The sequence below is a fragment of the Rhinolophus hipposideros genome, assembly GCF_964194185.1.
Source record: "Rhinolophus hipposideros genome assembly, chromosome: 6".
Classification (NCBI taxonomy): Eukaryota; Metazoa; Chordata; class Mammalia; order Chiroptera; family Rhinolophidae; genus Rhinolophus; species Rhinolophus hipposideros.
This window is the reverse complement of record NC_138052.1, coordinates 56,006,872-56,030,311: the sequence shown is the minus strand read 5'-3', so window position 1 is coordinate 56,030,311 and position 23,440 is coordinate 56,006,872. Positions and strand designations below refer to the sequence as shown.

Below are 23,440 nucleotides of genomic sequence, written 5' to 3'. Positions count from 1 at the left end.
GCATGAATCAAGAGGAATTTTCATTTAAATGTCTAAAAATAACAACTTTGTCTGATTATTTGTTTAATTATCCCTATGTAAGGTAGGAAAAGTATCCTGAAGTTCAATAATTAAATTTCAGAATACCAGAAAGAACCTTATGAGGTCACCACCACTGCTGATTGCCTCCCATTATTTATAATTAAACCCAATTGTCATTAATCAGTGAGATGTATAAACCTTACCTTAGCAACACAGCAGAATTAGACCGAAAAGCACCAACTGCTATATCTGGAGGATAAAAAACACAGATTGATGATCATTATTAGTCAAAGAGAATTACTTTTCAGTTGCAAATACTTAACTACATATCACCTTTTGACTATATCAAAAACATTATTTACAGAAAATTAATTAGAAAAGATATGCTTACATTTTAAGATTCATTCCACATTTGTCTGAATCTACAATGATATTCACCCCTTTATAATGTAAACAAACTTTATGATATGAAGATAGGCTTACTAAAACAAATCTAATTTTTGGATCAGAAACATTCACCCAGAAATATACTTTTAAATTACCACCCCCCCGCCAAAAAAAAAAAAAATCACCAAAAAAACCCGGCTTCTTTCTTTTCATATGTTTCATTTACTTTCATGGCTGTTTTTCATTTTTTTTTTTTTTTAAGAATAAGGAATAAAATGTTAAAGAACTAACAGTGTAAAGCTAAGAAATTACTTGCTTATTTCAGACCCATCCTTGAATTCAACAGAGTTATAAAAATGGAGGAAATAAATAATTAGTAAATTAGAACTCTTCCATACCAGTTTTATGTACTTCTCAATAAAGCAGCATCCACAATAGAACTTATTCCAGTTTATAAAATGAGGTCAATTTTATACTCACCTATATATCCATTATTATCTGCATCAATTTGCCCAGATATAGACTGTCCAAACATACTTAATGACTTGCTGATTTGAAGTCCTTCAATTCTCTGAAAAATAGGTAAGTTGCATGAGAAGTGTTTTGGAACACCTAATATCCCAGAGAAGCAATGATTCAGTTAATGCTTCTGATAATGAGTCTTCTAATAATGAGTCTTTCCATGCCCTGGCATACCATTTATGAATAAAGTGCATTTTAGTTAAGCCAAATACTTATGTCTAAGAGAAACAAAAGTTTCCAGCTTTCAGAAAAAAAAGTTCTTGCAGTTGACATCTCTTTTGGGACCAAAAAAAATTCCTTTCTTTACTTTGGGAGCAAAAGGAAAGTATGTAGTATAGATCTTCCAAAACAGTCCTGACTGCCTCTCCCCAGTCTTCTTTCATTTCCCTGACCAACACGAATTATCAAATAAGTAATTTGGAATATAAGACATCTCGAATCACTTAGGAGCCTACAACCCAGGCTTATAATGGAAGCCCCCCTATTTAGCCAGACTGCTTCCTAGCATTTGCCAAGGACAACTCAAGCAATGTGCTTCCTATTCCGTGTCTAATTTCGTGTCTACATAGTAATTTATAAGTATCTGGCTACCATCCACACTAAGAAAATCAGTATTTTTTACTAGACAAATATGTATCTTTCATGTTAAATATAGAAAGCCACTTGCCTATTTTTGCCTAATCAGAAAGAATAGTGTTAGCTAATGTTGCCATAAAAGTATCTTTGGAAAAGCTTTTCTTTTCTGCATATGTAGGTAGGTTTTTCTATGCAGTAAAATGGTCTGATTTTTCAAAATATAAAAGTGAAGTCAGAGTTAGACCAGAGAAATTTTTTCAAATGTTATCGTCTTACTGTTTTGCACTGAAAGGAACACAGAGTATCATATGAGTGTTTTCTCTTTGCGTGTGATCTCCGTGAAATATGGGACTTTAGCCACAAGACATGACACACTTAATCAAATCCAAGTGTGCTTATTTGGAATAGTGTGGAAATTACCTCAACATAAAGTTAATGAAATGCAGAGAGCAATCTTTAATAGGTTAAAGACAAACTAGAATGGAAGTGAACCCGAACTGTTACATATGAAAAAAAAGAAAAGATGGTTCCAAAGGCTTACTAATGTCCTTAAAAATGAGACCATCTACTGTTACTGTAAGAAAATAGTGAAATAGAATATTAAGTATTTGAAAGAGCAAATTCAGAAAAATAAGTCCTCATTAACACGGGAAGTTTTAAGGGAGCTTTTATTGCCAATGCTTTAAAATTTTATTTACTTATTTATTAAATTTATTGGGGTAACATAAGTTAGTAAAATTATATAGGTTTCAAGTGTATATTTCTATAATACATCATCTACATATTGCATTGTGTTCACCACCCAGTCAGTTCTCCTTCCATCACCATATATTTGATCCCCTTTTCCCTGTTCTATCACTCCCCTCCCCCAAGAAAAGATGAAATACTGCCATTTGCAACAACATGGATGGATCTTGAGATTATTATGCTAAGCAAAATAAGTCAAACAGAAGAAGTCAACAACAATATGGCTTCACTCATATGTGGGATATAAAACTGAAAGCAACAAAGGAACAAGCAAATGAGTCTTTTGAAAATAAAATTGTCTCTTACCTGTGAGAAGGCTGATGAGATCCCCTCTGCTCGGCCATTGTAAATATAAATAGCGCCTTGCAAATCATCTTCTTGTGGAGCTCCAATAGCAACATCTATTCAAGAATTTAGATGGTGGAAAAATAAATTCTTGATACAAAGAATGCAGCTCTGAAAACTAACTTTCATGCTCCTTAATTTATATCACATAAGAAAACTTATTTAAAAAAATAACACTTTTCTCATGAGAGAGAAAAAACAATTGCAAAATCCTAACATCATCAAAATATACAGGGTGGTCCAGAATAGTGTGTGCATGGAAGAAGCACAGTGAATGAGTCTGAGAGACAGTATATGGGTAAGGGCATGGGCTCTACAGGCAGGCTTCTGGGGCCTGACCCCAGCACTGCTGCTGTGCCCTGCTGTGCAATGCTGGGCCCAATCCTTAACCTCTCTGTGTCTCATCTATGAAGAATATAACAAAAGAATCTTTATTTTGAGCTCCAGGCTTTACTTTATTTGCAAAATGGCTTCTAAATTAACTCCTGTACCAATGAAAGCGATTAAGGTATCTGTACACACACACACACACACACACACACACACACACACACAATTTCAGAAAATGGATCTGTTCTGTAAAAGAATGACTGCATCACCATTACTTTATTGAGATTCACATAAGATTATGATACAAGGAGAAACAAGATTTGATCAACTCACATAAAGAGAAAATAGAAACTATGAATGACACGGTTGCTTACATGCTATAAACATATAGCACATAAAAGAAAAATCATATTCTACCATTTCAAGAGCATTTCATTATTTTACTAAGTATTATGTCTATTTATTTGAGTATATTCATATTTTTATTTATATGCAATGTTTTCTTATTATGTTAATAGAAACCTAAAATACAGAAAGTTTGACTTTATGATGTTCAATTCTTATAACAGTGTATCAGACCTAAAACTTTTTAAACAACTATAGTGGTAATTTTTGACTGTTATTTCAATGCAAATAAAAACATCTTTGATCTATAACTTTATGCCAAATACCATTCAATTTTAAAAATGCAAAAGCTTTTCTATTTTCATCTAAAAATAACTAGTAGACACACTTTATACTTCTTTTGTTTAGACACTCTAAGGCTACTCTCCTTTGACTTCTGCACATTATTTTAAATTTTCATATGCAAATACACCCATCGATTTATTCAGTCAGTGGACAACTATTGAGCACCTACAGTATTCCAAGCATTTTCCAGGAGCTGACAATACAGGAAAGTAACACAAAAAGGAACTGATAGTCCAGTGGGGAAGAACAGCAAATTAAAAACGAATCATAACATAGCATGCAAGAAGGTGATGGAAATAAGGGAAGATTTCTCATAGATGATGGTCAACTCAGGTTAAAGTATTGATAAGTCATAGCCAGGTGAAGAAAAAGATAATTTAGACAGAGGAAACAACCGGTGCAGCAACAGGGGAGCAAGAGGCAGCATAGCACACATGAAGATTGGGAATTAGTTTGGAATAGTGGGAGCCATATGTGTGCAGATTAAATACATTTAGGAACATAACAGGGGAGATCAGGAAGAAAATGAGGAAAGGAGAAGAGGAGGGTAAGGAGAAGCAATGGGAAGAGAACTATCCTATACCACTGAAGACAGGACCAGTTAGCAGTTTTATCAATCAGGGCTGGGCACATATTTCAACTATTGTGGCTACTCCTTAGCAACCAGAATTCTAAATCTTGATTCTTAATGATACTGTGTGAAAAGATAAGTCTGGGTATAAAGTTGTTGATACACTAAAATTCTTGTGGTATCAGTTCTTAGCACTAGAGATCTATATTGAGGCAAATATCTTGAAATAATTTAGATAAGCCTTTTTAGCTGAAATAAAGGCCCAGATCAATTTGACTACAAGAAGACGACATTGGGTATATTTAGTCTTTGCCTATCTTACTCATATATATAGGTCCAAATTCTTCCTTCCTAGGATTACACTTTGATCCACTTTTTAACACACTAAAGCTCTAGCTACCATTATAGAAATGAGGAAAATACATTTGAAATATATATATTATATATTTATATAAAATAATAAAATGTTTTTCTGTGCCTATGCAACTAAATTTGGGACACAACATGCAGAACAAACACTGAGATATTTGACGACTGTTTTTACTTTTCATCTGAACATTTTATTTCATTTTGTTAATATAAATCATAATTATCATTAGTATAGTCATAATAATCCTAACACCAGCTAACATTTATATAAGGTTTACAATGCAGGCACTATGCGGCAGGCTCTACACATGGGATTTAAACCCTGAGGTCTGGGTCCCTATCTCCATGCTGACCATCATCAACAAAAGTTATAAGAGGAGCAGGAGTCCAAGATGGTGGCAAAGGAAGATCCTGAACTTACCTCCGCCCACAGACATATTAAATCTACAGTTACGCATGGAACAATTCCCTCTGAAAAAGACCTGAACACTAGCTGAACAGCTTCTCCACAACAAAGTATAAAAGGGCCACATCGAGACAGGTAGGAGAGGCAGAGGAGACATGGTCTCGAGGAAAACCCTACCCCTAGCACAGCGACCCACCATTGGGAGGAGTCTCATAAGGCAGCGGCTTCTCCATGAGAAATGAGGAGTTTGTACCCCACAGCAGGAACCCCAACCCTTGCGACCAGCGCTGAGAGACAAACCCCCCAAATGGGTAGCTTTTAAAAACAAGGCTTGTGTTTAGGCAACCTAAAGGGCTGTAGGGAACTGAGATACCACTCTTAAAAGGCTTACACACAAACTCACTGGCAACAAATCCCAGTTTGCAAGTGCTTAGACGATTTTGGAAGAAGATTCATTTGCTAATCTTACAGAGTCAGCTGGAGGGTCAGGGGCCTGTTGGGACTCTTCCCTAGAAAAAGGTTTTGGCAAGCACCATTTTTGCACTCTCCCTCTACCTTGCTAGTGCAGGCAGGCACTCACAGTTTCTACACTCTCCCACAACCCTGCTAAAGCTAGCAGGCACACCTCATCCCTGCACTCTCCTGCGGCCCTGCTAAAGCTGGCAGGTGTGTATGGTTCCTGCCTTCTCCCATGGCTTTGCTAACGTTGGCAGAAGCACAGGGTTACTGTGCCTTACAAAAGCTGGCAGGTGCATGCAGTTCCTATGCTCTTCAATTCCCTGCTAAAGCCAATGGGCACATACAATTCCTGCACTACCTAACGCCCTGTTAAAGCTTGCAGGTGTGTGCAGTTCCTACTCTACCAATGTCCTGCTAAAGCTGGTGGACAAGCCCCACCTCTGCATTCTCGACCTACATTGCTAAAGCTCATAGGTACACGCAAACCACACAGGGAACTCTTGTTGATCACCAGGTTGTGGTGACTGGGGGGGCTGGCATTCCTGGGTCCTACAGGACTGTAACAATCAGAGAGATAGTTCTTGGAAGGCTACCACACCCAGGACAATTCACAAAGAGCAAACTGAAACACAACCCCAGTCTTCCTGTAAAAAATAGGCCTATTTACTTGTCCTGGAGCTTCAGCCTGAGAGGCAGGCCTCAGGTTTCTCACATATGTAGAGGCTATGGAGGTATTCAGGGAATTTAGGCCAGGGGACACCATCTTTGTGCTCTCTCCAGGACCTGTGACAGCTTGCCAGTAGCTCCCAGAAAAGAGTTTATACACTTGTCTGAAGCCCAAATTTTTGCAACTGTAACCCAGGGAACTCTTCCAGATGTCCTGCTGTGAAGGCCAGCAGGGTTTATGATTGTGGTTCCACAGGACTGTATACATTGGCATACTTTAAACGTGGTGGCCTAAAGTTTTGACTTCCATTCAGCCTGAAACTAGGTGCTGACTGAGATCCCTCCCTTCAGGAAGTTCAGAGATTTCCAAATAAGTTGAAACCAAAGAGATGCACACAAAGATATATTATACAGTAAGTAAATTTTCACTTAATGCCATCAATAGGTTCTTGGAAACTGCAACTTTAAGTAAAACTATGTATAACGAAACCATTTTTACCGTAGGCTAATTGATATAAACAAGAGCATATAGCATATTTCTGGTCACAAAAATATCACCAAACTTCTGAATAAAAACCCAAAACACTGCTAATATTAAACACTGAAATAAATGTGAGCTATACATACATTTGATAAACATTAATGAAAACAAATAATTATTTTCCAACCCACTTATTCCAGTCCAGGGTCAAAGGAGGCTGGAACTTACAAACACATCCACAGTCATTCATACTGGGACAATTTAGAAACATCAATTAACCTAATGTGTATATCTTTGGGATGTGGGAGGAAAACAGAAGAGCTAGAGAAAACCCACACAAACATAGGGAGAACATGCAAAATCCTCATAGGCAGTGGCCCTTGCTGAAATTGATGTTTTTCTTGTCAGTTTAATAATGAAATGACATTGAATAAAATAATGTTATTCAAGGACCTATTGCAATTAAAATTTGAAAAAGTAAAGATAAAGAGACACTCCTAAAGCAGAAAGAGAAAAACAACTTGTAACATGCAAGAAAAAAAAAAAAAACATAGGATATCAGCAGATTTTTCAGCAGAAACTTGCAGGCCAGAAGGGACTGGCATGATATAGTTAAAATGCTGAAAGGGAGAAGAAACTTCCAACCAAAAATACTCTACCCAGCAAGGTTATCATTCAGAATTGAAGGAGAGATTAACAAAGTTTTCCAGACAAGCAATAACTAAAGGAATGCACCATTAACTAAACTGCCCTTACAAGAAATGATAAGGGACTTCTTTAAGCCAAAAAGAAAGGGAACAAATTAGTAACAAGAAAATATATGAAAGTATAACTCTCAGCACTCATAGTAAATCTATAGTATAGGTAGTGGAATAATCACTTAAAAGCTAATATGAAGGTTAAAAGACAAAAGTAGTAAAAATAACTACAATAATAAAGAATACACAAAATAAAAAATATACAAATTGTCAATACCCCCAAAATATGAAACCAACAAAAACATAAAACATGGGCGAGGGGAGTAAAAATGTAGAAGCAAAAACCTGTAATAGATACACAACAGATAATGAGAAAAATCTAAACATAATACTAAAGAAAGTCATCAAACCACAAAGGAAGAAATTAAGAAAAGAAGAAAGAAACAAAGAGGAACTATAAAACAATGAGAAAACAATTAGCAAAATGGCAATAAGTACATACCTAGCAATAATTGCTTAAAATGTATATAGACTACTCTCTTCAATCAAAAGATAAAATGGCTCAATGGATTAAAAAAATGAGACCCATCTGTATACTGCCTATAAGAGACCCACTTCAGATATAAGGACATGCAAAGACTGAAAGTGAAGGGATAGAAAAAGATGTTCCATGTAAACAGAAACCAAAAGAAAGTTGGAATAGTTATATTATCAATCAAAATAGACTTTAAAACAAAGACTGTAATAAAACACAAGGGAGGAAATTGCATAATGATAAGAGGATCAACGCAACAAGAGGATATAACATTTGTAAACATTTATGCACCCAACATAGGAGCACCTAAATATATAAAGCAAATATTAACAGACCTAAAGAGAGAAATTGACAGCATACAATAATAATAGGAAACTACAATACCCCACTTACATCAATGGATACATTATCCAGACAGAAAATCAATAAGAAACATCAGCTTTATATGACACATTAGGTCAGATAGACTTTGTATATATATACAGAGGGCGCCAAAAAAATGTATAGACATTTTAAGAAAGGAAAAGCTGTATTAAAAATATGCTGATTGTAACCACTTTAAGCATCTATTGTAATTGCAGAAGTCAACCATGACTTGTATTTATCTTTTGTGATTGGTATATATTGAGTATTACAATTTTAATACAGTTTTTTCCTTTCTTAAAATGTGTATACATTTTTTGACAACCTGTGTGTGTGTGTATGTGTGTGTGTGTATATAACATTCCATCCAAGAACAGCAGAATATACGTTCTTCTCAAGGGCAAATAGAACATTCTCCAGCATAGATCATAAGTTAGGCCACAAAATAAATATTATTAGATTAATGCAAAAGTAACTGCAGTTTTGCAATTATTTTTAACCTTTTAAACTGCAATTACTTTTGCACCAACCTAATAATAAATTTAAGAAGACTGAAATCATATCTAACATATTTTCTGATCAACATGGTATTAAACTAGAAATCAATTACAAGAAGGAAACTGGAAAAATCACAAATATCTGGAAATTAAACAATACACTACTGAACAACCAATGGGGTCAACAAAGAAATCACAGGAAATAACAAAATACCTTGAGACAAATGAAACCTACTGAATAGAAGAAAATATTTGCAAATCATACATAAACGGGTTAATATTCAAAATATATAAAGAACTCATGAAACTCAATAATAAAATGAGAAACAACAATCCAATTAAAAATGGGGAGAGGATCTGAATAGACATTTTTCCAAGGACACCCAGATGGCCAACAGGCACATAAAAAGATGTTCAACATCACTAATCATTAAGGAAATGTAAATCAAAACCATAATGAGATACCATCTCATTATATCTGTTAGAATGGCTATTATCAAAAAGAAAAGAAACAAGTGTTGTTGAGGACATGGAGAAAAGGGGAACCTCATGTACTATTATTGGTGGGAATGTAAACTGGTGCAGTCTCACTATGAAAACAGTATAAAGCTGCCTCTAAAAATTAAAAATAGAAGCACCGTATGTTCCAGAAATTCCACTACTAGGTACTTATTCAAAGGAAGTAAAAACATTAGTTCAAATACACACACACACACACATATTTGAAATATATGTATATTTGAAATATATATATACACATTTTAATTAATTAATTAATTAATTAATATCCTATGTTCATTAAAGCATTATTTACAATAGCCAAGATGTGGACACAACTGTATGGTTTCACTTATATGTGGAATCTAGAAAACAAAACAAATGAACAAACAAAATAAAACACATAGATACAGAGACAAGGATGGTGGTTTTTAGAAGGGAGGGGATTTGGGGTTGGGCAACATGCCTAATGCGGGTCAAGAGGGACAAACTTCCATTATAAAATAAATAAGTCATGGGGATGTATTGTACAACATGGTGACTATAATCAATTACATCTGAAACTAAAATAATGTTCTATGTCAATTATACTTCAAAAAATAAGTCAATAGAGATTATATACAATATTTTCCTCTCCTAGTAACTTTTCCTGTTCTGTATCAAAAGTGTTCAATTAATGATTGATAATATATCAATATTTATTTCAGGGACACATAAAATAATAATGCAGTGTATAATTTACAATTGGAGAACTTTAATATGGTTCTGCTTAAAATATATTCATACATATTCAAACACATAGTCTAAATGTCACATAATAAGGCTCAGGGGGAAAAACCTAAACTAAAAATATGTGGTCTTGAGAAATCTATTTTATGGGTGAAATCAGAAATGCTATCTATTTATTTGTCAATAACATTGATTGAGTAAGTCTGTCTATTACCTACCTAGCTATTCTGTAACTTTCTCATACTTTCTAAAGTATAAAACATACAATATTATATTAGTTTCAGGTGTACAAATGTTGCGATTCTACATTTCTATACCTTACAAATGAGATCACCATAAGTCTAGTGTGAATTATCTATCAATCACACAAATTTAGTACATTATTGAGTACATTCTCTATCCTGTATATTACATTCCCCCAGGACTTAGTACTCATATTTATAATTGAAAGTTTGCACCTTTTATTCCCCTCATCTTTTTCAGTCATTACTCCTAACCCCTGCCTTTGGCAACCATCATTTTGTCTCTGTATTTATGAGTCTGTTCCTTTTTTGTTTTGTTTGTTCATTGTTTTTTAATTCCACATGCAAGTGAAATCATAAAGTATTTGTCTTTCTCTGTCTGATTTATTTCTTATCATAATAAGCATAATACTCTCTAGGTCCATCCATGTTGTTGCAAGTGGAAAGATTTCATTCTTTATGGCTGAATAATATTTCATTATATATGTGTATATCTTCTTTATCCATTCATCTATCAGTGGACACCTACATTACTTCCATATCTTGGCTATTGTAAATAATGCTGCAATGAACATAAGGGTGTACATATCTTTGTGTTTTAGTGTTTTCATTTTCTTTGGGTAAATGCCCAAAAGTGGAACTCCTGGGTCATATGGTGGTTCTATTTTTTAATTTATAAGTAATCTCCATTCTGCTTTCTATAGTGGCTGCACCAATTTTCATTCCCACCAAAAGAGCATGAGGGTTCCTATTTCTCCACATCTTTGTCAACACTTGTTATATGTTAACGTTTTAATAATAGCTATTCTGACGGGTGTTAAGTGATATCTGATTACAATTGTGAGTTGCATTTCCATGATGATTAGTAATGTTCAGCATCTTTTCTTTTCATGTACCTATTGGTTATGTGTAATGTCTTCTTTGGAGAAATGTCTATTCAAGTCCTCTGCCCATTTTTTAATTTGATTTTTTTTATGTTGAGCTTATGAATTCTTTATATATTTTGGGTATTAAACCCTTATTGGATATGTCATTTGAAAATATCTTCTTCCATTCAGTAGGTTGTCTTTTTGTTTCATCTTGGTAATATCTGAAATGTAGAAAATGCCTACTCATGGGCAAAGCAGAAATGATAGTCAGCCATAAAAAAGAAGAAAATCCTGACAATATGGATGAATCTTGAGAGCACTGTACTAAGTGAAGTAAGTCAGACAGACAAAGACAAATACTGTATCATCTCACATATATAGAGAGCACCTAAACAAAAAAAACTCATAGAAACAAAGATCAAACTGGTAATTGCCAGAGATGGTGGGTGGGACATGGAAAGTAGGGTAATTGGGTGAAGGCAGTCAAAAGATAAGAACTTCCAGTTATAAGATAGACAAGTCCTGGATATGTAATTTACAGCATGGTGACTGTAGTTAACAATATTGTATATTTGAAAATTGTTTAGATAGATCTTAAACATTCTCATCACAAGGAAAAACAATTGTAATTATGTGAGGTGATGGATGTTAATTAAACTTACTGTGGTATTTCAAAATGCATACATACATAAAATCATTATGTTGTGTACCTTAAACTTACAGTGTTTTCTGTCAATTATATCTCAATAAAATTAGAAAAACAAAGTGAAATTAAAACTGGACAAGTAGAAAAGATATATGGCATGATAAACATGCATTGAAATGAATCAGCATTAATGTAGCCACTAAATGTAAATATGTTGTGAATTATAAATGGAATTATAAATGCTATTATAAGTAGTACAAAAATATGCTGAAATACTGAAAACAATAATTTGAATAAAAATCTTCCAGATATAAAGATATTACCTTTAGGAGCTAAGTGCTGAGGACTGTAAGTCACAAATTCTTGTCTGAAACCCAGGTTCTCATAGGCATTCTGAAATACCACATTGTGCCTGGAAGGTCTCCTCTGAATTCCTCTTCCTAAGTCGATGGACAGAACACTTTCTGGCCATCCTTTATACCACTGGCAAATTGCCAGAGGTTTTCTCAAGCACTAGAATGACTTTAATAAAGGGATTTGCCTACTGTCCATGACATTTTGACAAGTCAGTCTAATAATAACTCAGGTTTGTCATTGACATTTTGATGTCATAAAAATGTTCTCATAGACACACACATTTATTTTAGTACATTCAAAATAGTAAATGATCTTTCTTGAATATGTCAGTTAAAACAAGACATAAAAGGAATCATAAGTAAACAAAATAAGCATTTTACTAAATTATGATCTGTTTTTAAAATAAAGAATTATAACTGTATTTTTACCTCACCCTGGTGATTCCCTGAGACTTTGCCCCACACAACTTGTGGACCCACTTAAGCCGCTTCCAGAGGCTTTTCCATAAAAACAGCATGCCTTGGCTCATGTTTCAGAAATTCCTAATAATCTCTCAAAGGTTCACAAAACCCAAACAAGCAGCAGCTGGCTTCAATGTGTCCCATATCTCTTGATGAGCAGCCCTAAACCTAGCACTAGTGACAGTCTGCCTCAGTTTGTGGCTTGGCTTCTGATGTACCTCCAAGCCCAACCTGGGTGGTGGCCATCTGCGTATTGCTTTGTGGCTCATGCCAGGTGGCCCCCAGCAGGACACAGGCTGTGGCTAAACTTGGCCTGTGGCAGGGCCCCTCCCAGGAGGCCCCAGAGCTGGCATGCCCGGCAGCCAGCTTCAAATTGGGTCCAGCTGGAGTATCATTCGGCCTCCTCTAAGGATGACACACCCAAATGGCAAACTGGGCAGACACCAAAGCTCTGCTAAAGCAAATCCTGCTCTATAGGATCAGCCTTTGCACAACAGCTCCTCCACTGTAGTCATGGCCAGTCTTCACAACCAATCAGTCTGAGGACCAATCCCTCCCATTGATATACAAACAACAACCAAGGCCCAACTACAACAGGAAGGCACACACAATACACACGAAATACACCTGGAGTATCCAGCTCAGGTGACCACGGAGACTGTGCCACTGGGCCCGACAGGACACCTACTACATATGGTCACTCTACTAAGACCAGGAGACATAGTAGCTGTCATGTAGGGTGTCCGGCGGGGCGGCCTGCGGGGTCTCAGCTCCCGCTCCCCACATAAGAACGCAGGACGTGGTGAGGCCAAAAAGGAACACCCACGGAGCCATAGGTAGGGGAGTCATACCACTATGGTCTCACTGGAGGCTGGGTTCACACGACGTGCGACCTGCTGTCCGCTTTGCTGCCAACCAACCAACTCTCCTCGACTCTCCTTACTCTCCTTCAGTCTCCTCCTTCAGTCTCCTCGGCTCCCCTCCATAGCCGCGGCAGTTATATCAGTGACCAATGGCTTAATGGCTACAGCTGATGGCCAACCAGCCACAGCTGATGGCCATTCACTATCTGAGCCAACACCTCTCCACCTGAGGCCGAGAGCCTGAAAACTGCTTTCTGGGGCTCTGTCCCCACAGTAGCCCTTTGTAATACATAGAAACAAATACAGGGAGGCAGCCAAAATGGAGAGACCAAGAAACAGGTCCCAAATAATAGAACAAAGCTCTAGGAAAAGAACTAAACAAAATGGAGACAAGCAATCTACCAAACAGAGTTGAAAACACTGGTTATAATATAATAATAATGCTTATAGTCATACCACTATGGTCTCACTGGAGGCTGGGTTTACACGACGTGCGACCTGCTGTCCGCTTTGCTGCCAACCAACCAACTCTCCTCGACTCTCCTTACTCTCCTTCAGTCTCCTCCTTCACGCTCCTCGGCTCCCCTCCGTAGCCGCGGCAGTTATATCAGTGACCAATGGCTTAATGGCTACAGCTGATGGCCAACCAGCCACAGCTGACGGCCATCCACTATCTGAGCCAGCACCTCTCCACATGAGGCCGAGAGCCTGAAAACTGCTTTCTGGGGCTCTGTCCCCACAGTAGCCCTTTGTAATACATAGAAACAAATACAGGGAGGCAGCCAAAATGGAGAGACCAAGAAACAGGTCCCAAATAATAGAACAAAGCTCTAGGAAAAGAACTAAACAAAATGGAGACAAGCAATCTACCAAACAGAGTTGAAAACACTGGTTATAATAATGCTCAGTGATTTCAGGGAGAACTTCAACAAAGAGATAGGAAACATAAAAATGGAGATAGAACACATAAAAAAGAATCAGCCAAAAATCAGGAATACAATAACTGAAATGAAGAATACATTAGAAGGAATCAACAGATTAGATGAAGCATAGGATCAAATCAACAATTCAGAAGGAAAGGTAGCAGAAAACACTCAAGCAGAGCAGCAAAACGAAAAAAGAACACCCCCCCACCTGCCCCAAATGAGGATAGCTTAACAATCTGTCGTGCGGGGGACCCTGCTCGCTGCGCCATTTGTCGTGCAGGGTCTCAGCTCCCACTCCCCGCCCAAGAACGCAGCACACGGTAAGGCCAAAAAAGGAACACCCACGGAGCCATAAGTAGGGGAGTCAAACCAATATATTCTCGCTGGCGGCTGGGCTGGAGACACAGGAAGCAGGATCTACATAATCTGCCTAACAGCAGGCCGCGCTTGCCAGACACCATCTTCTTGCTAGCCCCCATTCCTTTTCTGCTAGCGTAGCCACAGCCATTATATTAGTGGCCAATGGCCTACGGGTTACAGCTGACGGCCAACTAGCCACAGCTGCTGGCATCTGATCAAAGTTGATGGCCATTTACTACCCGAGCCAGCACCTTTCTATGTGAGGCCGAGAGCCTGGAAACTGCTTTTTGGGGTTTTGTCCCCACACAATCCTATGGGACAAAATCAAGCATACCAACATTCGCATCATAGGGGTATCAGAAGGAGGAAAGAGCAAGGAATTGAAAAATCTATTTGAAGAAATAATAACAGAAAAGTTCCCTAACCTGGTGAAGGACATAGACATACAAGCCCAGGAAGTGCAGAGTCCTAAACAAGATGAACCCTAAGAGGCCCACATCAAGAGACATCATAAAATGCCAAACATTAAAGACAAAGAGAGAATTTTAAAAGCAGCAAGAGAACAACAGTTAGTCTCCTACAAGGAGTTCCCATAAGACTGTCAGCTGATTTCTCAACAAAAACTTTTCAGGCCAGAAGGGACTGGCATAAAATATTTAAACTGATGAAAAGTAAGGGCCTACAACCAAGATTAATCTAACCATCAGAGCTATCATAGAATCGAAGGACAGATAAAGAGCTTCCCAGACAAGAAAATGCTAAAGGAATTCATCACCACCAAAACAGTATTATAAGAAATGTTAAAAGGATTCCGTAAAGAAGACAAAGAAAAAAAATGATCAAAAGTATGAATAATAAAATGGCAATAACTGCATATCTATCAAAAATTCCTTTAAATGTAAATGGAGTAAATGCTCCCATCAAAAGATAGGGTGGCTGAATGGATAAGAAAAGAAGACCCTTACATATGCTGTCTACAAGAGACTCACTTCAGATCAAAATACACACAGACTGAAAGTAAGGGAAAAATACAGAGGGTGCTAAAAAAATGTATACACATTACATTTTAAGAAAGGAAAATCTACTAAAATTGTAATACTCAATATATACCAATGACAAAAGATAAATATAAGTCACGTTTGACTTCTGCAAATACAAGAGGTGCTCAAAGTGGTTACCATCAGCATCCAGACACTTCTGATTATGGTGAATTACTGCTTGAGCAACGTTGACCAAAGTGGCTACTTGTATACATTTTTTTGGCACCCCTGGTATATTTCATGAAAATGGAAATCAACAAAAAAAGCTGGGGTAGCAATACAAAGACAAAATAAACTTTAAAATAAAGGCTACAGCAAGGGACAAAAAAGGACCCAGTAATCCCACTTCTGGGTATTTATCTGAAGAAACCCAAAACGCTACTTTAAGGGGACATGTGCATCCATATGTTCATTGCAGCACTGTTTATAATGGTCAAGATGTGAAGGCAGCCTGGTGTCCATTGATGGATGAATGAATAAAGAGAAGGTGGTACATATATACAATGAAATATTGCTTGGCCATGGAAGAGAATGGGTTCTTGCCATCTGCTGTGGCATGGATGGACCTGGAGAGTATTGTGCTGAGTGGAGTATGTCAGATAAAGACAGATGCAATGGCCTTTTGCCTATATGTGGAATCTAAAGATCAACATAAATAAATCAAAGAGAAACAAACTCAAAGATAGAGAGAACAGTTTGGTGATTGCCACATTGAGGGGAGGGAGGTTGGGCAGTGGGTAAAAAAGGAGAAGGGATTAAGAAGTACAAAGTGGTAGTTATAAAATAGTCATGAGGATGTAAAGTAAAAGATAGGAAATATAGCCAATAATATGTTAACTATGTATAGTGCTAGGTGAGTACCTGACCAGTCAGGGGGTTCACTTCTTAAATTATATAATTGTCTAACCACCATGCTGTACATCTGAAATTAAAATATATTGAATGTCAACTGTAACTGAAAAATTTTTAAAGGTGGGAAAGGTAAAGGGGAATAGGACGTTCAAACTGCCAGGTATAAAACAAATAAGTCATGGGAATGTAATGTACAGCATAGGGAATATAAATAATATTGTGATAGCATGGTATGGTGTCAGATGGTTGCTAGACTTATTATGGTGATCACTTCTTTACGTATATAAATATTGAATGACTATGGTGTACTCCTGAAATGAATATACTGTATATTAGCTATATTTTAATAATTTTTTTAAACACAGAGGTAAAGAATATGATCTCTTAATATATATGAACTATCAAGGTGTATAAATATGGTTTTGTCCATAGATATTCATTAGGTAGAGTCCTTAAGTTCATCACTTAAATATTTTTTATGTCTTAATTTTATATACCATTTGATTGTAAAACTATAAAAAAGTGCCACTATTTCCTGCATTAGCATTTATTATGTCACATGCTCTATACCTAGCATAGTAAACCTGACACAAAATAAATGCTCAATAAATATCACAGAATTTCTGACTACTTGTGAAATGTAACATCTATCAAATAAAATTTTATAGATGTGTAATGTAAAACGTCATGTGTAATCATAATAACCATAAAAAAGTCTACATATACGTTTTATCTCCTTTTGCTTTTAAAATGGTAAAAATTAATTCCAGAAATAGTACCAAATTATACTATCTTATATATAATGAGGTTCATTGGAAGCATATGTTCAATAATCCACTAACTCTCTTCTTATAGAGTAACATTTTAAACATTTAAAGTACAGTGAAGCACTTAGGCATAAGAAGAAATTAAGAAAGTGAGAATTTACAGTATTTTCTTCATTTATTTCCAGTATCGAAGTAGGTTTTGACCTAATATTACCACATACCAATTGTCAATGACCATATCAAGAAGACACAATTCTGAGCTCTAAAAATAAATATCAAATACTTATTTGCTGAACTCTAGGAATTACATACATTCTCTCAAACCTATTCAACATTTTATGACCAGTTTTAGCAAACTTATTCAGTGCTAGATTGAAAAAAGCAAATTTTAAGAGGGAAGGCTGGTAGAGGCAGATACTTCAACAGCAGGGCTGACATCCGGGCAATAGGCACAATTATGATGGTCCATCTATTCCATTATTGAAATCTTTCCATATTAGTTGATAAATAGCCACTGTCCCTGAGTCTGCAAGTTGCCCCCTCACCACTGCTCAAGACTATCTCCTAGGATCCCTCTAATCATCCCACAATGCAAAAGCAGAAGGAAGAATCTTGGCAGAGCAGGGGGCTTCCAGAATCCTGCCCCAACTCTGCAGCCAGCCAGCCTCTGTTGGGTTTTGTCAGTGTTTTTACCATACTGATAACTAAAGAATATGGACCAACAAGTCTATGACACACAATTTTTTCACATTTTAACATTTTTGAAATCAGAGTGATTAAAGTAGAAAAATGGTGGGTCACAACTTAATAGACAGGGGCACACAAAATATGCAACTTATAACGAATGGTGCCTTAGAATCAATGAAATACGGTATTTTGAATATCATCCTTCATTAATAACAGTAAAACTCAACAGCTGACAACTAAGAAGTCAGGTATAGCATTAAAAACAAACAAACAAAAAAACAAACTTAGCAAACTATTCTGTCTCCATTTTCTATAAAAAGGCAAACAACATAAAATTCCAATCATATTCTCTTCTATGTACCATTTTAAAAGTGGAAATCAAAAAAAAAAAAAAAGTGGAAATCAAATACCAAAATAGATACTTTTAATTACCTTCAAAGCCATCATTATCAATGTCTCCAAGATTAACTATAGATTCCCCAAATCTTGCAGCATATTTGTCACTTCCAATGAGCTCTATTTCCATTTCATTCATTACTGCCCCCTAGATAGAAAGGGGGAGAAAGGTGTCATTATAACACTCGCGGACAACTTTACACATGATTTACTGTTGTAATTGGATATGGTTTTTTCTAATTCTTCAAACAAGTTGGACAAACTACAGACTGAGCTTTAGTACACACATCTCAGTTTAATTCAATAAATATTTATCAAGTATATGTCAGTACATATAATAGTATGATTAGAGCTTGAAGCACATAAAAAAAGTGTTAAACTCATGATCCCTAGCTTTGAAAAACCAATAAATCATTTTGATAATTCAATTTAGTAAATATTTATCAAGTTCTTACTAAAGGCACTGCACTGTGCAAAGACTGAATGAGTGAAAGAGGACAAGGCAGTTTGTGTATAAAGCACACTCCCTTTCCTGAAAAAGCCTACAGTCACAAGCAAGGCTTAGCATAAGCATATAAGTTATTTAGAAGTTCAGACTGCTTTGCAATATCAGAAAGAAAGAAGAGCATAACTGTGAGAGCTGGGAGAGGTTTCCTAAAGGATATTCAAAATGGCAATTGAAGAATGGGCATAGTTTTCATATATAGAGAAAATGATCAGCAAACAGAAATTCCAAAGAAATTTGCTATAATGAACAGTATATGTAATGAATGAAAAATTTAGATCGGAGTCTTATGGTGTGGAACTGTGAATGTCAGGGGAAATTTACACTAAATTTGGGGAACAAAAGGAAGCCACTGGAAGTTCTGAGTTGAGGAGTGAAACAACTGAAGCTGGCCTTTGGAACCTTATTCCAGCAGCAATAGAACATGGATTGGTCAACTGCTATGTCTGAAGTTGGAAGATGAGTTATTACAATAAGACATTCAATAATGTTGCAGTAACAGTTACCGGACTCTTTCCAAACTCCGATCATGTCACTCCCTTGTAGAAAAAAAAAATTATATGTACTATTCATCCTAAATCATTTCATCTTCTCAAACAAATCTATTCATTATACCCTAAGTACACATACATTTTTCCCCTGGGCAAGTGCCCTTCACCTATTATTTTCCAACTAAAAATTCCTATACTTTTCTTGCTCCTAGGGAAATGCCTTAAAAAGCATAAAGCAAAAGAGACTCCAGCAAGGATGAGACAGTGTAGACCTAAGAAAACACAATGGCACTAAAGTTCCGGGGGAGAGTTATAAAAAGTGATAATCACTCTTCCTCAAGTATTCTCCAGTCACAGAGAATGGTGACCAAGAGTTTGCTAAGGACCCCTGAGAGCTATTTTAGTAGAAGTAGGTGGAAGCTATATTCATTCAAGTATCATTGTTTCTTGAGTTCATTCACAAACAATTACTGAGCACCTACTTGTCCAGGATTCTTTCAGGACCTGAGGACACAGCAATAAACAAGACATGATTCCTCTCCTTATAGTGTCTACATTCCAGTAGAGGAACAGATATTAGCAAACCAAACCAATAACTGTGTAATAGAACACCTCTTATTGGTAGGGGTAGAGGTTAGTGCCTTTTTAGAGAGGTAAGAAACAGGAAGTTAGAAGGAAACAAGGGAAGAAAAATCTATGCCAGAGGTTTTAAAAGCTGAAATCAATCATTAAATTAATCCCAGTGCCTCGGGATAGGAGTGAGGGAAGAACAAAAAGGCAACCTTGTGGGAAGGACTCCTCTCTTCCCCTTTAAGCAAAGGAGTTTCACTCTTTTGTTTTTCATATTGGGATTGCTTAACATTTTTGTCGGAAAAAAGGTTGCATCTTGTCTTATTTTAGCTATATACAACAGAAATTGCCCTACGAGAAGCGATATGTGACACGTTGTGATCATAAAATACAGTGAATGCCGCTGCCGAGTGCCGTATAACGGAAGGGATCTTCAGTACCAGAAGCAGTGCGTCAAACCTTAGTAATAGTGTGTGACAAATTTGCACTTGTTTGGTGCAGTCAGTCAGGTGTGAGCTATGGTTGAGAGAAGGTGTGTTTTAACATGTGCTGTAAGTCATTCTCCATCATGACAGTGCTCCGTGTCACACATCGCTTCTGGTATATGACAATTTCTGTCAGATAAAAACATTACAGTGTGTCCTCATCCACCTTATTCACTGGATCTGGCATTGTGCAACTTATGGCTCTTCCCCAAAGTCAACAAGATTCCCCAAAAGTCAACAAAGTCAACAAAGACATCAAGGCAGCCAGAACAGCGCAACTAAAGACACTCATGAAAGAGGACTTCCAGAACTGCTTCAGAAAGTGGCAAGTACGATGGGATATGTATGGTCTAACTGAAGGGAGTATTTTGAGCGGGATTAATGGCAATGTGTCTTTTACTGTAATAATTTTTTTTAATTTAAACACACTGTATTTTTTGATCATACCTCGAATGCTACTGTTTAAACTGTTCTCAAAAAGTTTAGCTGTAAAGAAAAGGAAAAGGGAATGCAGAATGAGGATGTAGCTGGTATGAGGAAGACCATTTATTGATGGAAAATGTGAAATAACTAAGCAAGGAAAAGTAATGCCTGATATCGCTATTAATGAAGTATGATCATTTTGTAGATGATGCTTTCACTATTAAATTTAAGTTTAAATAGTCTAGAAAATGCCAGTGCATGAGTAACTTTCCTGTTCTATATTTGGAACTTTGAGAATCTCTCAGCTTTATAAGACAGAGTATTTTCTCTTAAATTTTAAAGAGTTTACTCTGATGCTCTCTATAGGAATTAAAGGCTCTGAAATCATTGATTAAATCAGATTACAAATACTACCTTCTTGAAACAGATTTCACTTAAATCTTGACTGAAAATTCTGTGCCTTTAGAAATGAACTAATTTTGTCACAAACACATTCTTGCTCTTAAATCAAGAAGACCCCATTAAGATCCTACAAATTCTTTGTTTTGATTTAATGTCAAGAAGATGACTGGCAAGACAAGGCCATAAGAAGTCTTTAAATTGAACTGTCAAATGTTCAGTTTCTACTCCAAACTATCCTCCATAATTTAAAACTCAGCCATAAGCAGTAATTACATATTGCTACAACTACTATACATACTTTGGAATAAACTACATCAATTTTATATTCTTATCAAGAAATCTATTAATGGTGCAAATTAAGATTTAATCGAAACATGTCTTATTTCCAATTGTCAAAGCAAGGGATTGAAAAAATTTTGTATCTTCTACTTCTAGTAATATTTTATAACAATTAAATTATATAAGGACATTCACTGCAGAACCAATAAAAAAATCCACATTTTGAGACATGTAAGAATCATTCTTTCAAATAAGATTTGTGTCATAATAAAGCCGGAAGAAACTTCAACTGCTGGAGTAAAAACATACAACCTGAGAACAGAGAAACTCTAGAACAACTGATCTCATAATTCTGGAATATCAGAATGGGACAGCTCGCTGCCCATTTATCATTATATTCCATTTCATTTTCAGAGCATCAGTACAATACCAGAATTTTCACTGTCATCAGTAAAAGAAGCCTAAGAATCTATAACCTCAGAACTCTGGAATAGAATAAGAAGAGCTTCAGTTTCTATCATAATCCTGTAAGTGGCTCCCAGTTTGGCAGCCATGGGACTTACCGAGCCAGAGTTGATGTACACAAACACTCTCCCTTCCTCCCTGATGATGCTCTGCATGGGAGCTCCCACAAGTAGGTCTGAGAAGCCATCTGCGTTGAGGTCCACAGCACAGAGAGATGCTCCAAAGTAAGAGCCAAGCTGCCCCAAAGCAAACCAGATTCAGTCATTGAGAAAAAAGCAGGGTTATTCACAAAAGCCCTCAGTGATACCAAACATAGAGGCATATTACCTTTTTACCTTTCATTTCATGTAAAATATTTAGTTCTTTTGCATCAATGCTGAATATATATGCCTGCAATTGGGGAAATAATTAGATAATGTTAGACCGCTATCACATTCAAAAAAATTTTCATTTGATCAAAACATCAATTTTTGTAACTTGTAATTACTCAAATATATTTTTAAAATGCTTTGCAGAGTGATAACAAAGGTTTAGGAATATGAACATTTATGTTAATATGAACATGATTTCCTTGCAAAACTATCTTCTCAGGAACTAACTTATTGATCCCCGAGAGAACACAGAAAGCATTGTTGGCTCACTTTTCAATGTAGGGCTCAGAAAACTTTAGTAACATTTACATGGCAATGTAACAAAAACTAGAGCCAGAAATAGCATCTTACTCATTCTAATCATACCATAAAACATGTAGCTCTCTAAATTTCCTTTCAGCTGTAAACTTATTAACCAATAAATACATTCCATGGACATCTTGAGATAATTCTTTCCAAAATCAATTTACTCATAAGAAGGAAAAGTTTCATTTGACTTATATAATTTCCCTTAAAAGCTTTTCTGCTAAATTTTATCTAAAAGCCATACAACTTTCACCAATTCCACTAAATGTAGTACCCTGCTCATCATTGCTAGCTTTCATTCCTAGAATTTTTGCAGTTCCTCCTTTGATGTCTTATCTCTCATGCAATCTGTTCAAACCTTTGTAAATGTACAAATAAATATACTACTAATAAAGAAATGTAATAAATATACAAATGTATATCTTACTTTACCAATCTGTTCATGTTGAGGGGCTCCTCCAACTACTTCAGTAGTATGCCTACTCCGAAAATGACCAGCTCCAACTGAATATCCTTCAAGGAAATGGAGACAAGGATGAGAAACATCATTTGCAATGGGTATAATATACCACCACAAATCCATGCATAGAATTAAATGAAACTGAATTCCAAAGGACTACATTAGAGTCTTAAGAATATTTAGCATAGCAATACACAAAATTGGTCATTCATTATATGCTTTAATCAATTATTAATATGTGTATTATGAAACTAGTCACATGGATTGTATTTCCAAGTCCTAGAAATTGAAGACAGCAACACGTTTACATTTGGTTTGTTAGTCTCT

At 36.1% G+C, this 23,440-nt stretch overlaps 1 protein-coding gene across 4 annotated transcripts in view; it reads right to left on the bottom strand.

The window, feature by feature from the left end:
* The window catches only part of ITGA4 (integrin subunit alpha 4), a 109,439-nt gene that overhangs the window by 58,113 nt on the left and 27,886 nt on the right, over positions 1 to 23,440 (bottom strand). For all 4 annotated transcript variants that reach the window (XM_081052041.1, XM_081052040.1, XM_081052042.1 and 1 more), the window contains exons 7-13: positions 23,081 to 23,166; positions 22,304 to 22,366; positions 22,075 to 22,212; positions 18,393 to 18,504; positions 2,560 to 2,654; positions 889 to 979; positions 225 to 270 (exon numbers count right to left, since the gene is read on the bottom strand). In XM_081052041.1, the coding sequence (XP_080908167.1) occupies positions 225 to 270; positions 889 to 979; positions 2,560 to 2,654; positions 18,393 to 18,504; positions 22,075 to 22,212; positions 22,304 to 22,366; positions 23,081 to 23,166 (631 nt within the window). The remainder of the gene's footprint in view (positions 1 to 224; positions 271 to 888; positions 980 to 2,559; positions 2,655 to 18,392; positions 18,505 to 22,074; positions 22,213 to 22,303; positions 22,367 to 23,080; positions 23,167 to 23,440) is intronic.